This window comes from Gadus chalcogrammus, chromosome 5 (genome assembly GCF_026213295.1).
Source record: "Gadus chalcogrammus isolate NIFS_2021 chromosome 5, NIFS_Gcha_1.0, whole genome shotgun sequence".
Taxonomy (NCBI): domain Eukaryota; kingdom Metazoa; phylum Chordata; class Actinopteri; order Gadiformes; family Gadidae; genus Gadus; species Gadus chalcogrammus.
The window spans coordinates 8562266-8579736 of NC_079416.1; the positions used below are offsets into that span (position 1 = coordinate 8562266).

At 43.0% G+C, this 17471-nt stretch overlaps 2 protein-coding genes across 2 annotated transcripts; both read left to right on the top strand.

The window, feature by feature from the left end:
* Positions 1-97: 97 nt before the first annotated feature.
* LOC130382991 (potassium channel subfamily K member 16-like) lies at positions 98-2724 on the top strand. The gene is made up of 5 exons (XM_056590962.1): positions 98-310; positions 864-978; positions 1221-1387; positions 1867-2035; positions 2440-2724. The coding sequence occupies exons 1-5, from the start codon at positions 98-100 to the stop codon at positions 2655-2657; spliced, it is 882 nt and encodes a 293-aa protein (XP_056446937.1). The 3' UTR covers positions 2658-2724.
* A 74-nt stretch (positions 2725-2798) lies between these two features.
* On the top strand, positions 2799-8962 carry LOC130383007 (potassium channel subfamily K member 17-like). The gene is made up of 5 exons (XM_056590988.1): positions 2799-4113; positions 6369-6483; positions 6914-7080; positions 7524-7692; positions 8610-8962. Exons 1-5 carry the CDS (start codon positions 3898-3900, stop codon positions 8864-8866), a joined length of 924 nt encoding a protein of 307 aa, XP_056446963.1. The 5' UTR covers positions 2799-3897; the 3' UTR covers positions 8867-8962.
* The last annotated feature ends 8509 nt before the right edge of the window (positions 8963-17471 follow it).

Below are 17471 nucleotides of genomic sequence, written 5' to 3' on the forward strand. Positions count from 1 at the left end.
CGCGTCTCATCCAGAACCAATCTTTGGAGCAGATATCGTACGGTCGCCTCGGTGAAGACGAGCGGGGGGGCGGTGGGCGGGTAGGGAGGTGGCGTCCATGGCGAGGTTCCAGGAGGCTGGGGGTAAGGTGAGCTGGACAGGGCTGCTGGTTCTTGTGCACTTCTCCTACCTGCTGGTCGGTGCCACCATCTTCCAGATCCTGGAGCGCGAGGCGGAGAGCAACAACCGCAACCACTTCCAGCTGGAGAAGCTCAACTTCCTGGCCAACTACACCTGCCTGGACGGCCCAGCACTGGAGAAGTTTGTGCAGGTTGTGATCCCGTTTGTGTTTTTTTGGTGAATATAGGATTTTTAGAGAAATTACAAGTTTAAAATCCGCTTACAAGTTCACAATTAAAGCATACAATCTGCTATTATTCGGTTTTGTTGGTTATCAATTCTTGACGTGAATATGTAGCCTCATTAGAGTGTTAAAACAATATGTAACATAATTTATAATAACTAATATGTAAATAATAAACGTTAGCATTCACATAGAACAGTAGTGTGCTTGGGATGATAATCATTGGATGGTTATGAGTACCTTAGGGCACTTGGCTACGACTACATGGAAACTTCGGCTTATGTTTGTTTCTCATTAGCGAGATAAAGGGAACATGAACGATCAATTCAATACTGTTGAGTATATTGCAACAAATGATGCGGCAAAAGTTTGATCAATGATTATTGATTTGAAGTGGCCTCCGATCGAACTGGACCGTTAAAGGTAGTTGGCCGTTAATTTTTTCAGGAAATATAAACCACTAAATCAGTAAGTAAATGTCTTGAAGAGAAGGCTTCGATTTTTGTATTCTTTTTTGTAGGTCATTTTGGATGCATGGGAAAAGGGTGTGAATCCATCTGGCAACTCAACCAACCCCAGTAACTGGGATTTCAGCAGTTCCTTCTTTTTTGCTGGCACAGTGGTCACAACTATAGGTGTGTTACTCTATCTATAAATTTGTGCTATATTCCCTTTTTGTATTTATAGATTAAGATGTCATGATGTATAAATAAGAAATGTAATTAGTTAAAATGAAATTTAATTACTTGATATTAAAACAACAAGGTAGACACAACAGTTTGGGACATAGTTCTTTGTCATGTTTCAATCGACCATTGGTTTTGATGTAGTAAGCTAGTATGCTAATGCTAATGCCGTAGCGCCTCCCGTTTCCCAGGCTATGGTAATTTGTCCCCGAGCACTGTGTCCGGCCAGGTGTTCTGTGTTTTCTACGCCTTGTGTGGGATACCCCTCAACCTGGTGTTCCTCAACCAGCTGGGAAAGTGCCTCACCATCCACCTGGGACGGCTGGAGAGAGGCATGCTCTCTCTGGTTCCCCATAAGGTACTGAGCCCTCGCCCTCCCATCTGCTGCTATGCCATGGGGCTCCAAGTGGCAAAGGGCCATTGGAGCTTCACAGGTTCATGTTGAAATTGACTTCACACAACACGCCCTTATGCAAAGTAAACACTTACTAAAGCAACCCTGTAGATAAGGAAGGAGAAAAGCTCAAGAAGAAGGCCATCTAGTTAGTATGACTATCCCATTAGACCCTTTTTACAGCCGTGTCATGTTTGGAAGAGCACATCTGTTGCACATAACAGTTCCTATGTGCCTGCTCCTTTTTTGTAAGAGTGCCCTGGTACACTGGTTGGTAAGAGTAGCAGCACTGTTACATAACAGGCCCATAGCTACTGAACCTGCCTTTTATAAGCTCATGAGGTTTCGTGAGGTTTGAAACGATTCATCTTCATGAGGTCACCTGCCTGTGACACCTGGAGGTCCTCCCCCCCTCTGGTTTCTACCGGTAACCCCCCCTGTAGCAGGTGGTGGAGGTCCTAGCCGTGGGTCTGTTCGTGGCGTCGGGCAGCCTGCTGTTTCTGGTCATCCCTCCGCTGTTGTTCAGTTACGTGGAGGACTGGTCTTATGGCGAGGGCTTCTACTACGCCTTCATCACCCTCAGCACCATCGGCTTCGGTGATTACGTCGTGGGTGAGTGAAGAGCACATTGTTTGCTCACATTTTTTCCGCAAAGGCGCAGTATGCCCTCTTCATGCCTTACAGTATGGCGGACGATAATAGGAACATGTGGTGTGCGTTAGTCTCATAGCATAATTGCCTTATGTTGTGGCTAAATCGTTCTATCTAACCTAACTCTGCCCTCCTATCGCTGCTGGTTCACTGTGTCTCATTGGCTGTATCCTAAGCCAATCAGAGTGCTTTTAACATTCCATAATCACTATCTGCCTCAGTCATTTCTGACTGTAAATACAAGATGAACCTTAAAATATGACTGAGGCAATTATGCTATGAGGCTGACGAATTGCAGCCCTCAAAGCCCTCAATTAAAAGTTCACCTCAGTGATATTGAATACTAACAAAAAGTGCCTTTTCAGGGACGGATCCGGACAAGCACTACATCACCGTGTACCGGAGCCTGGCCGGGGTGTGGATCATCTTTGCCCTGGCGTGGCTGGCCCTGGTCCTCAGCATCGGCGCCAAGCTGATGGAGAGCGCCATCGTGCTGACGCGCCCGGGCCTCAGGAGACCGCCGGGGGGGGTGGAGGACGGGTCCTCCGGCAAACTGGAGGAGGAGCTGGGCCAGAGGGCCTAAGAGCCCAAGATCTGATTTAGGTTTTACACGACGACTGTCTCACCGGGATGGAGAATGACTGAAACACATAAACTGGGAGGGAAGGGGGGAAGGAGGGGGGGGGAAGGAGGGGGGCGGGGGGTGACATGAAGAAGAGAACGAACAGATTGTAACCAACATTTTATCCATTGTACCTGCTGTGTGGTTTCTCTGTACAGTTTGGGTGTATACAGCACAAGAACAATCTAGCGTTCCATTTGACTATTTTGCGAGTGTTGATTTTACCAATGAGTTAAATTCTCCTGCCACAAGTGAGCATTCTGGGCCTTAATAAGGAATTGTTATTGTCATCGTGTACCCTCACTAGATACATTTTGGTGTGTGTGTGTGTGTGTGAGTGTGCGCGTCTGTATTTCCACATCTCTGTTTGTGTACCGATTGGCAAAACTCCATTGAAATTGAGCATGAAGAGCTATCTAAAGCAAACACATTAATATAAGATGATGGGGGCAGTGGGACCTGAGAGCATGCATATCCTCTCTGGTGTAAAGGTGGTTTCAATCAATGACCATCACTCTCGTTTCACACAGCTGGCCACCACGCACCACATTACTACTCAGTGAGGCACCCTGTGGCCATACCGTCCGCTTGTCTGAAACTAAAACCCTTGAGATTATGATTCACAGTTTAATTTATCCAACATAACATTTGAATTGACCTTTTAGGAAAAGGTGGTTTTCTGCTGGCTATGTGCGTCTATCACTCATATGTAATATTGCTATTCTCCTGTTCTGCGTCACATACAATAAGCACACTCTTGCTTTCAGAACTCATCATAACTTAGGAATCACAGACCTCAAAATGGCCCGTGACAATCAAGAGGGTCCTGCATTAATGCCCGAAGCACATTAACTGGAACTCAAAACCCTGACCAGTAACAAGACTGCAGTCAGTGTGTTCCGGTGATTGTGATCTTGCTGAGTGTGGTCTGAGGATTTGACCGCGGCTGACCGGTGCGCTGCTTCTCTCTGTTGTGCTGTGTTTTTATTTTGCCTGGGGATATTTGCATGATAGCCAGGAGGAGTGCGAGAGGAAATTAATTTGCCTGTGGCGCCTTGCAAAGAAGAAGACGCCGGGGCCTGGTCACTCCCTGGACGCTCATCTCTGCCACCGGTGCCCAGAACCTTTGACCCAGGGTTGGAACCAAGAGAGTCCCAGTTTTGTCACCCTTCTTTCCCAAGCCTCTTCAACGGCGTCGACAATGGGGCTGGTGGAGATCTTCGCCCTGGCCCGGGTGCCCTCCATCCTGCTGCTGGGGGCCGTGTACGGGGCGTACGTGTTAACGGGCGGGGTGGTCTTCTGGAAGCTAGAGGGGAATCTTGGCAGGGAGGACATCAGCGCTATATTGGCACGGAAACAGCAGGTGCTCAAGACGTACCAGTGTCTGAACTCGGACGGCATGGACGCGGTGATTGCGGTGAGTCGCCCCTCGACTGAGGAACCCTGTGATTTGGTGCGCATGTCGGTAGTCTACTGGTTGTAGAATTGCACGGTGTACATCGACGTGGTCCTTTGTGTGTTACTTAAACTGCCTCAAACTCTGGACCACTTGAGGGTAAACAACCTGCAGTGGTGGGTCAAGGACTAGGGAGGGGCGGAGGGGACATTTTAAAGTTAAGGTCCAGGAAAGGTGTACTGAAACTGTTTCTGATGATGGTTGCTGCCAACACAACAGTTAACATTAATTAGTTCAATATATTAAGTTTGGATAAACAAATTCTATTAATTTAATCATGTATTTTAATAATTAAAGGTGCTGGTTGTAGCCTTTGGAACATCACGATGATTAAAAGACATGGTGGTTTTTGTATGTTTATTTTGTTGTCTCGCTGTGTTTCTTCAAACATGACAAGGCTACTAGATGGACATTTACGACATGTAAAGTAGGCTGCTTGGAAGCCTGAGTAAATGGACCAGTCGGATCCATCCCGGACGGGATCTTGATCAAACATAGTTCTGCCATTAAAACTAAAAAGTCCCATTCTCTCAAAACCCTATATTCTAAACTTAGGCATCAAGGTGAATGGTGTAGGATTAATTGTTATCTAGCGGTAGGGGGTTACAGATTGCAACCAATTAAACCCTGACCCCGCCCACCTTCCTTGAATCCAATAGGTACTTCCAAAATGATGACATCGACGTCTACTACCGCATCCAGAAGCCAAGGTTCAAGGGATAAAGTTCCATGCTAGATTTACATTTAGTTATTTACTGTGTAAAACGTCATAGCTAACAAGTAAAATAGCAACAATGGACTAATTTAAAAGAACCCTCTATGTAGATACAAAGGGTTTATTACAATGAAAACACGATTCTTAATTTCATGGTACTTAACACTAACTAACACATACTTATGAATATTATATAACATTACTGCAAAGTCTGTTTCAGGTGACGCAACTTAATTATGCAGAATGCACCATTACAAGATATATGTCTATATATTTAATTATTAAACTTGGTTTTGTTGTTATGAGCCTGAATGCCTGATAATCAGTTAAGACGTATAATCAGTTACAGGCTTATTTACAAAATAAGCCTGTAAATATTGTTAGATGTTTTAACATTTAAACGTGTTGATTTCAAAATCGTTGGAATAAAATAAAAGATATGTTTATTTTCAGTTCTGCAACTTGTGTCATATGCAGCTGACCAAAAAGTCTTGCATAACCAGGGTACATTTTGTCCTCAACCGTCCACTGTCAGTATTTCTGAGGTGCATGCCACATTCAGGATGGACCCAACACTTTTATATCACGGATAGTTTCAGCACCTGCCCTCTAAAGGTGTGTCTCGTCCTGATGGCTGTGATTCCACTCCCCACTTGTGTCCAGATGAACCTATCATATCAGGGTCATCTCGTGACTTAACCAAGCTTTTATTGTGTGTGACTGAGTAAATTATAGTTCGGAACACTGCTGCTTGTGACCAAGTTGATGCTCGTTTCAGAAAGTCTTAGAATTTTGCATACATACGAGACCAAAGCGAAGTCTAGTTATTATTTACCTCTGTTTTTTATACATAGATAAAGATATTTAATTCCTGAAATATATAGATATTTCAAGAATGACTATAAGGAGATGTTGTTAATCAACAAGTGATGAACATTATATTAATCCAGGGTACAGGAATTAAGATATTAAAGGTGTGAACGTTTGTTGAGGTTGCAGATGCACAACATGGTGGGCTCTGTGGACGAGGACCACCTCCATATGTCGATATTATGGGAACAAATACATAATTCTGATCTTCAGGCGATTACACACTAATTAACACCTTCTTATGGATATTATATTATATTTCTGCCAATTCCGTTCCGCTTGATTTCAGTTCATTCTACATGCCATTAATTAGAAATCTCACAGTTCAGTTCAGTTTTTATTTGTCATTGTTACAGAATAACAACGAAATGTTGTTCGAGAAAAGCACTGACAGGCATGTAGTTTTAGTTAATCACTATTCTCACTATTTCTATATACCATCAGAAATGGCCAAGAGATCTCAAAGGGCGGAAAACAATTGACTTAACTGATGAATGCAACCAAACCACCAACCACTAGCCACTATCACGCTAACAGGCATAGCAGTGCTCAAAAAGTAATAAATACTATTCGATTAGTGAGTCCTTTCTAAACTGTATTTTAATAGAGTTTGTACGTGTTTATATTCCAGGTACTACAAGATGCTTCTAAGGCTGGCCTGAGTATTAAAGGCAACCAGACCTCTGACGGCTTTTGGAAATTCACCAGCTCAGCGGTCTTTGCTGCCACAGTTGTTACTACTATAGGTCAGATGATCTTTATTTTTTTCTCTACATTGTATCGCACACACACACACACACACACACACACACATGCGCGCACGCACAGACACACAGACACAATGCTAACGTGGTGGGCTTTTACTGGCTCATATTTATTTCCCTAACATATCACATGGCACAGTTCACAATTAGCCCGCATTTGCATCATCTCATCAAGAGAAACCATGTCTAACAAGACGGATGTCTTGTTAGTTGTATTGATAAGCCTTTTACCACTGCATGCTCCTACTTTGAGGCTTTCACTTCAGGCGAAAATGAACATCATACATAAAATAAAAGGTCCATGAAGGTATAAGAGTAACTGGGTCATCATGTTTTTGTTAATGAGACACTACTGTTGAGATATGATGCAATTTGGATTATAGTAAACCCTGATTTATTTTGTCATCTCCAGGCTACGGCAACATCAGCCCCAAAACGACCGTCGGTCAGATCTTCTGTGTTTTCTTCGCTCTGTTCGGGATCCCCCTAAACATTGTGGTCCTCAACAGGGTGGGCAAATACATGCTGACCATAGAGAGGAACATCTGTGACTTCCTGCAGGGAAAGACCACGCATCCGGTTAGGATGCTACGCACACACGCACACACGCACACACACACGCACGCACACACACACACACACGCCCACAAGCATGTGCACATACATATGCACACGAACACACACGCCCACAAGCATGTGCACATGCATATGCACACACACACACACACACACACACAAACATACACACACACACACACACACACACACACACACACACACACACACACACACACACACACACACACACACACACACACACACACACACACGTAGGGTTAAGACATATGTATGATACTGTTTGTATTTGCATAGAGAGCACATCAATACACTAACCCAATTACATGATTGATGGGGAAGTGGCTGTCTGTTGTCCTGTCGGTGAGAACCCCCTTAACCACCTCTCCTGGTTTAACCTCCCCGTGGTCCGACCCCCTCTTCCCCCCGTCTCCGACTGCTTCCAGAGGTGTTCTCGCTTCTTGGTCCACCTGGTGTCCTACCTGTGCGGGGTGGTGCTGTTCTTCGTGGTGCCCATGGTCGTGTTCAAGGGCCACGAGGGCTGGAGCTACTCCCAGGCCATCTACTACTGCTTCATCACCCTCAGCACCATCGGGTTCGGGGACTATGTCGCAGGTACAGCGGCAGGCCGTCCTGGCATACTGGCCCCACCCCCTGGTGATGTCATCTCTAGAATCAGATGGACAACCCTTGGCCTATCCACAAATAACACACATTTATATTTGTCCTTAAAGGAGAACCGAACCCCCTCATCCTGTCTTTGGAATAATTTGTTCAATCTTTTTCATAATTGTGGGGTTTGCCGCCTCCCGTATGCTTAATCAGCAGGTACCGGTAACCATCAGCCAATTAGAAGACTAGTGATGTAGTCGTCTAATGCACACCAATGTGGTGTTGTGGTTTGGTTTTCCTTTAAGCCTATAGCTGACAACAGATTCACTGCACAAGTTGAAGGGCCCGATCTAATATCTTTCCACTGCCCACCGGAGGCGCCAATTTCTTTGCATGGAAGTAGATCTGAATGATGATTTGAATGTCACATACCAAATGCCATTCAGCTCTGTTGTGTTGTGCAAACCCTAAGCAAATGATATGGAAACCAATCCAACACAGGTCAGTGCAGATAGAGACTGATAGACCAGTGGCTGCTGGTTTAATTTACAACAAATACATTTGGGTACACAATATATTTGGGCAAATTACCAAGAGGTCATTAAGAATTTACACAAAGTAAATTAGAGTGATTCCTTAATCTGGGCATAATGGAGCAGGTACAAGTTAAAGAGCTGGTATTGTGTTAAGGAGCAGATACTGTGTTAAGGAGCAGATACTGTGTTAAGGAGCAGGTACTAGGTTAAGTAGCAGGTACCAGGTTAAGGAGCGGGTACTAGGTTAAGGAGCAGGTACCAGGTCTAGGTTAGCTTTACTACCTCCCCCCCCTCCCCCCCCCCCCCCCTCAACACCCAGCGACTCCTTAAGGACATGGCCAGTGGAGCGCTAACACGTAGCACCCTCTAATGTTCTAATGGCAGACAGTAACCCGGAGCAGGCGTACCCCGAGTGGTACAGCTTCATCATGGCCTCCTGGATCTTCTTCGGCCTGGCCTGGCTGGCGCTGGTCATCAACCACACCATCGACATCCTTGAGCGGCTCCACGGCTTCCTCAACGGCTGGTGGCGCCGACGCAGCGGCGTGGAGGAGACGGACCCCCCCGACAACGAGAACCCCGACACGCAGGTGGAGCAGGAGGAGGCGGAGCCTGTGAAGATGCAGAAGTTAGATGACTGAAGTGTGACCCCCCCTTGATTGGACTGAGCTCTCTTCTGGTGATATGATTTCTTTTTTTTTTTTGGTTCCGTTGTTTTGCTGGAGTAGCAGAATGCGCTGGTCTAAAGATCTGAAGAAGCGCTGACGGATCTATAGAGCTGTAGATCTAGACAAGCAGGCATAGAAGGAGCTTGTAGAGCAGGAGGGGCGGGGGGGGGAGTGGGCGGTTGAACAATGACATGATTGGAGGAAACTAAACACATTAACCCCAGATATTGAGGATTTTCAGAAAAATTAGCCGGATTTCGCCCATTTGCTTAACTTCTTTTAAAATATCATATCAATTTCAATAAAAACTATCTGAAACATTTAAAATGTAAGTCTCAGACGCCAATCAATTCATGTTGATGTTATAATTACTAGTACAACTATAAATCGAGACAAACATGGTGCCCAAAAATGATCACTCACTTATTTCCGGCACAAATAGTGTCGACCAATTATATGTTGAGTCATTTTCATTGGCCCAGGGTGGATGCCGTTGCAACAAGATGAATTCAATGCCTGCCTCATTTTAAGACCTGCGTTTTTTATTCTGGTGTGTAGCCTATCGTTATCTACCTGGCAAACAATGGCCTGAGATTGAGATTATCTGTGGCAAACAACATTAGCTCAACATGTTTATTTCCCTCCACGCTGTTCGGTGGGTTAGTGGTTTGTGGAAAATAAAAGTCTTTGCAGAACCTGCCGACCACAGCCTTATACAGAACTGCCAATTGTATTTATTTATATTAAGAATAACATCGGCAAGTTCACGTCTCAGTCACAACATCAGTAAGGCGTTTCATTTCAAATATAAATAAAGATAATTACATGCCATTTTGTAGATTGGGGACACTTTAATCCAAAGTGTTTTACAATCGTGGACACCGTGCATACATTGTTGTGCATTCATTCTTAGCAAAGGTAGCCCCAGTGGGTTGGTTGCAATTTAAGATAATCTGTACATTTTACAAATGAGGAAGAAAATAACTCGATGATTATTGTAAGGTTTCAATTGTTTTTGGTTAGATTAACCCAAAACAATTAAACAACCTTAAAATTATTGAACAAAACAAATGCTGATTATTCTATTGGGAGAGCGTTTTGTGTTACCTTGTGATTGCGCCATATTTGTTGTTGCATTGAACATTTTTGTTTATTTAAAAACAAGACTAATGTAATATTTAGATGACTATTTTATTTTATTTCTACTAATGTCAAATGACAAGTGTGTTGTATAGCATGTGTTGATATACGTTGGCCCATCTGCTATGTCTTCAAACACAGTGATCCAAAAGTTGAGCATCAAACCATCATAATAACTAGGTTGACTTCAACAAAGAAACCAAAAATATTATATAAAATATAACTGTTAGGTGACTATACGTTTCATATACGTAGGTAGATTCATGTATCTATTCAGAAGTTCAAATACGCTCACTGTGTACGTATATGTAAGTCTTGAGAAACTAGAGGAGAATATTGCTTTTAAGAAAACCAATATAACTCTGTATGAAAGTGCTTGGGCAAAATGGGTGGAGTGTGACTCTGTGTTGAACAAAGAGAGTTACTTTGGAAACTGTTTATAATTTATGTATATTAATAAAATAATTACAACCAACTTTTTCATTCTGATTCTATTGCGGATATCATATTGTGGTAGGAGTAAAGTAAATATCAGTGCAGTAGTAGTAGGGGAGACCGGGTATGGTTGTAACACATTTTTCTTCAGCACCTAAAACTACATTTTCGTTTAAAGCTACAGTTCTGGACCTTTTAGGCAAAGTACCCACATTTGTCAACTACAAGTGGCAACCATTAAAATCTCCTCACTATATCACAGAATTTGTGAGATTATGACAAATACAATGTATACCTTTGTTACAACCTACCCCACCACCTGGGTAGGTTGTAACACCTACTGAGGTAGGTTAACAGGTAGACAAAATGCAAAAAAACAATGGGACTCCATTTGATATGCCGATTTAATGATAAGTATAAACAACAGGGTTTGAAAATAGATTCACCAAACAAAATATTCTTAAACTGTATTGTGAATGAAGACATATGCATCCTGTCTGTGAATGTGTGCGCGTGTGTGTGCATGTGTGTGTTACATTGGCAAAGGCAGGCTGGATGCCACACACATCTGTATGCCTATACATGAAAAATGGTAGGCTACATTCAGTTACTGTATGCATACAGGAAAAATAGAATCCTATAACCATTCTTCACATAAGCTGCGTTTCCATCTAAAAGGTGATGCGAATCTTTAGAAAGTTCGCAAAAAAGTAATTTGAATAGGGCGCGGGATCCGCGTTGCATTGTGGGACGTGGCGGCCATGTTGATGGCTACGCGAACGTTAACATAACTCTGACATAACGTTGTTGAACGAAGAGAAGTAGCAGTAGAGTTGAGAAAGAATAGCTAGAAAAAATATGTTAAAATCCCGAAAAGGATCTGGAATTTACCGGGACACATTAAATAGAGATGCCAGGGACCGGTATGGTGACAAAATCAGCATTATGGATCATTTGGATCCATATGAAGTTCGGGCGGCAGGTAGCGGTAAAGGAGGCCATCAACATGGCGGCCACGCAGAGTAATTACGTCATGACACCCAAGCCCTATTAGGTGCGTTTCCATCAAGTGGTTGGAGCGGAATAGGGTGATGACGTTACACGTTGATGTCGGCAGGGTTGCTATCATGGTTGCTATGGCCGGTCGTTATGCGGAAATCGGAAAGTCCTGTGTGTTCAAAGTTCGCTACGTCACAGTTGATTCGCAAAATGTGTTTCCATCTCCCATTTTGCGAATTTACTCTGTTTCGCATTTCTCAAAAACCACCTCAAGTGAGCGGATAAACTTTTTTGCGAATTAGAGGATTTTGATCATTGTTTCCATCACCGTTTACTGATTCGATACTTCAAAGTTCGCATTAAATTAGGGGGATGGAAACGCACCTATAGATAATAATAAAGATCATTTTAATGTTATGAACAAAAAAAAAGCATAACGTTTATACTTTGTAAACAGTTGTTGTTTTTTAAGAACAGGGCGACATCTTCAACATCTTCTCTGGTAACAACTTTGTATGCAAGGGGATGGTGGTCACACTTTCAAATCATGCGTTTTACAACCTACCCCGCCCTGTCATCCATTACTAAACTAGCTGTATTGGCATGGTGCTTTGACATTATTAAGGGAGAGATACACCATTCTTTACTAGAGAAACTATAATTTGACCTGATATAACTCATACAACTTTATCTACAACGGTAAAAGTACTAGAAAACAAACATTAAAATAAAAAAAAGTTACTAGACTGAAACTGTCACATGGCTCATATCTAATCCCTGATTGGTGGAAATGGTGGCGTTACAACTATCCCCGGTCTCTCCTACTAGTATAAATGTACGGCCACACTGAAAGCGTTACGCGCGTTAGAGGCGTAGAAAATCTGCATTTTTGCATAGGGGAACCATTGGTTTAGGCGCGTAGATGGGTTACATAATACATACGCTAAAGCAGCGCGAGTTAATATCAGTTCGGTTTAATTGATGCGTCTCAGGAGGAGCATTAGTTTGACCTAATTAAGGTCAAGCGCCACTCCTGACTTGTTATTGGTCGGTTTAATGCCCTCATGTGTTGCACTGTCATTCGTAAAAGCGGCAGACCCTCATTAGAATGCGTAGCACATATGTTTGTCCTGCTGCGACACCTCTGTGAAGCTTCTATGAGCAGTTACTCGGTTTACTTAACACTAGAGGGTGTACTTGTTACACTAAACTAAGTAGTTATCGCAAGGAGAAAAAGAAAATACACCAAAACAACGCGACATTTATCTTTAATATCATGTAATAATACATTAGAATGTTTATTAAATAATGTCACACATACTTTATGTCCTTTTATTTTTTAAACCACTGGTGAATACTGAATGAAACCATGTTAACCTTTAGTTGTACAATGACCCCGGATACCTGCATGTTAAGAAAAGCCCTACTTCACATGAAATGATGACCATGATGATGACCATCTGGGAAAGCATTCGGCGATGACTGCAACCGTGATTCAAGATAGTGAAGAAGGGCTTTCTGGTACTATGAGTAGGCCTAAACAGGGTGTGGAGAACTGAAAGAAATTTGAGGAACATGATATAGAAAGTGATACTTTCTTCTTCCTTGAAGACATTTCTTCCAAAAGGATTCGTGTGATTAAAATCTCACTACAGAGGCTGCAATACCTGTTTCGTCACAATCCAGTGAGGACCAACGCTGCCGTTTCCCAAAAGGGACCTGTCAATAAAGGAACTGTCTGAACATCACACCTAAATTGTAGCTAATAATCCTAATGCATTATAACTTCCTCTCCTATTCATGAATACGAATCATTGAAACCTAGATTCCTAACCTGGTGCACTGCAAAACCTCTTTATTAAAATAAGAACATTTCTCTCTTTTATTATAGTTATTTACCAAAATGCTCCATAAGTAAATCTTAAATATATGCTTTTTTACCCTTTCTGCATGGATTCAGCAGTTAGTTGTGATGTTGATATTCAAATCTCATTCAAATGAACACATTTTCCGCCATTCTTCTAAGCACTTATTGGCCTGCTTTGTGCTCAGCACCCCTGTCTCTGAGTCTGCCTGCGTGGCCTCAGACGTTCAATGCCTCAGCCATGCGTGTCTGTGTTTGTTGAAATCCGCCCTCCACTTTCGTGTAAAGGCCTCCCCTTCGCGTCAAGGTGAGGGCCTATAGGGAGCGGATGGAGCAAAGAATGAGGAAACTGTTTTAGACAAAATTCTACCAAGAAGTGTATGTTCTTGTTTTTTATTTTACCAGTATTTGTGATTCAAAACAGATAGGTGTGTGTGTGTGTGTGTGTGTGTGTGTGTGTGTGTGTGTGTGTGTGTGTGTGTGTGTGTGCGTGTGTGCGTGCGTGCGTGCGTGCGTGCGTGCGTGCGTGCGTGCGTGCGTGCGTGCGTGCGTGTGTGCAATGCATGCTTTGTGCATGCATGGGTGTGTGAGTGTGTGCATGCACATTTGGGTGCATACATGAAGGTACTCAGATTGCCTTGACATTGAAAGTTGATCTGAAAAACGTCATAATTGCAGAAATTGTGGGAAATTACCAGTCTGGCAGACACCCTATAGTCGCCCTCAGACCATTTTTTCTTGTAGGAATAGTGCTGACTCGTGCTGAGTCTGAGGCAAATACCAGACGGCTGTAGGCCTTCCTTATGTTCTGGTTTCACTAGGGTCTACAGTTCTTTGAGGCAAAAGAACAATCCAGAGTGTATATGCAACAGATTTATATTATTTTCCTGTGAAGAGGAATATCTGCTCCGGTATTTTCCGAATAACGTCCTTCGAAAATATTCTGTGGTGGATGAATGCGACTGAACAATAACATCAAGCGTTTCATTCACTACAATACAATTTGATGTGTAACAACAAATCCAAGGTGCAATGGATCCCCATTGCATAGGAAAAGATTGTAAGTAAAGATCACAGACAAGTTGGTATGGTATGAAGACACATGGCAAAAACTATAACAAACTAAATGTTATTAAAGCATCCCCACATGAAAATATGAAAACTAGACCACAATTCCACAACCCCTCGTGTAATTGGTCCAAAATCCTGCACTTATTACTTACCCAGATTACTTGATTATTGTATGTGAAAAGTCATTTTCTATCAATCTGTATCCAGTGTATCCCCAAACAATGTGACTAAATGAAACATGTGCAGATGTGCAGACCACGCACAACATAACTGCTAGAACTTGTTAATCTTGTAATATTCCAAACTTTTCCAAATAATCAAGACCTAAATTGTGCGGAAACAGTATCAACCTTATGAACCATTATCAGGTTTAACAGACCACCAATCAGGCAAATCAAGCAAATGTTTTGCTAGCCTACATTATTTGTAATGCTGTTCTTTGAAAGTCAACCACAGGTAAATTGTTTTCCTTTTCATATCAACAATTGTTTTGCATTGACTAGATGTCTTTTTCTGCAATTTGCTTTATCAAGCTAATAACATAGAGCTTGTTAGTTTCCTACCAGGTAATTCAATGCAAAATAAAAGAGATTAGAACAGCTCTACTGATAACACTGATATGATATCATTAGTATTTAAAATATTAATGGAGTTTCAGTTCATTTGTTGGCCATGCATACCCCTGCAGTACGGGAACAGAGCTCTTTGATGCGGGCAAGAGTGGTCAGTTCAGTTGCAATAACACTTTGATTTCTACAACGATGTTACTTCGAAACATGCTGCTGTTTTCTTTATTTACTTCTTCTGAAAGTTTTGCAATGGACATGGTTTAATTTGCAGAAAAACATACCTAAAATACCACAATTAGCCAACGTAGAGGGAGATTTTCTCCATGTGACCATCACGTCATAAAGTGACAGATATGGACTTATAAGCCAGTATCACAGGATTCCTGGACCTTTATAGATTATACTCATCTTTCTTTGAAATAACAAAACAGATGAAGGTAAACTACTCAAAATGCATTCATTGTTTATTTTATAGCTATTATGAATATTTGTACAACTCTTTAATGTTTCACTGAATTCACTCAAACACCAACGTGTTGTTTAAAGGAAGTGTTGTGATGGATACATCTTCATGGCTCTTGCACATCATGTCATATCAGCTGATGTCCCAATTTATGTCAGTTGATTGCTAACTTATTTTTTCTTTCGCCAGGGTCGGCAAATTTTTCGAGTTCCAAGCCAGGCTTCAGCAGGTCTGGCTTGAACCTCCATCGAACACACGTAGGAACAAGGCGTGACTCGAGGTTCCCGAAACAACCATGTCTGTGTGGTATTGTAATCAGTGACTGGGTTTGTTTTTGGTTGGGCACATCTAAGTTTATGACCACTGTCAGAGATAAAGTGTGAGTCCGACTTCCATGCGAACCAATTAACGTCTTAAAAGTGAGTTCTTTGACCTTGTAATATATCTTTACAACAGTAATTATCAGTAAAATGAAAGGTTAAAATGCCCCACGGGGGGCGAAGGTAATCAAAAAACATTACAACCCTACCAACGGCGCCCTACTTCTCCATGTCTGGAGGGAGGGGGGGGGGGGGGGTGACCTCTTCATGACATTAGTCTGCATTATTGTTTGCCTTATGTGTGTCCTTCTCCCCCCCACCCATTGGAGGTGAAATCCTCGTTCTCGGCCAATGGGAGCGCATCAAGCACACCATGCCTCTACTGAAGTGGTCTGTGATTTACTGTCTCTTGACCCGACCCGCCCCCCTCCCCCCCCCCCCCCCCCCCCACTCTCTCTCTCTCTCTCATCTCTTAAATCCAATTATGATCCATGAATAGATATAAAAAAAATGAAATATAATCAAAATAAAAAACAGACACAAACGGTAGCAGTTCCCCCGCACCAAACTAAAATCAGTGGACATCCCTGGATATCAGAATCATACAACGCGGAGACTGAGGCTATGCAACTAGCTTCGACCAAAGCTTGATAGTTTACGCAAAATGTAGGAATTAGCCACTCGATGAAGACAGCTTAATGCAAGCTTGCTAAATAGAATATCGATTTGCGTGAGTTTGTGTTTGTGAGTGTGGCGTGAGAGGGAGTGTGTGTGTGTGGGTGGGTGGGTGTGTGAGTGAGTGTGCATTCACGAGCTTGTCAGTGCTCATTGCAGCTATGCATGTGTAGGCCCTGCTTATGAGCAAACCATAAACAAACGGTGACAAATACACACTGTTGAGAAATCTGTTGAGAAATAAGTACTCTCCTAAGTAGCCTCCCGATCCTGTTTACTGTGATGGATCCTGCCTGCGAGGGCTCCTTCACAGTCCGGGTTCGACCCAATCTGTCACCCTTATGTTCCTGAGACGGCCCCCCGGCACTTAGGATACCGATATTTACTGAGTGCAGCCTGCTCTTATCTTGGTCCCCACTTACGGCTCAAAGGTATATACGTATAATCCCCCCTTTTGTCACTTGCCCGGTCTTAAACCTTTACTCGAGCAGGAACGAACATGACCTCCATGTAGGCTTAATCGGTTCATATTTTTCTTCCTGAACAAAAGATATAAATGATAAAAATTAGAGGTGACAGACAGGCCTGGTGGCTCGTCGGCCTCGGATCACAACATTAACCCCTGTCAAAAGGCCACCAAGAGGCTGACCAAACACTGAAGAAGGTTAGCCAATGAAAACACACTTCTGTCTCTGTGTTTACATACGTGTGGGCATGTGACCATTTGCATCCATGGAAGCGGGCAGGTGTTTGAACGCACTCTGTTCACACAGCGTTTGAGTTCGTTTGAGTGCATGCGTTCGTGTGTGCGTGTGCGCCTGTGTGTGTGTGTGTGTATGTTTGTGTGTGGTGTGTGTGTGTGTACATGCACCGTCCTACGGTTTCACTTCCTGTTAGCTTAACTCTTCCTTTAAATCAGCAGAAGAACCTGTTTGACCTTTGACACCACAAACCAAACAGGGTCGACTGCAGCCAGCAGTAAACATCCCCTACGTGTGAGGACCACAGGGTGGTCGGGTCGCTCGTATCTGCGTAATACTCG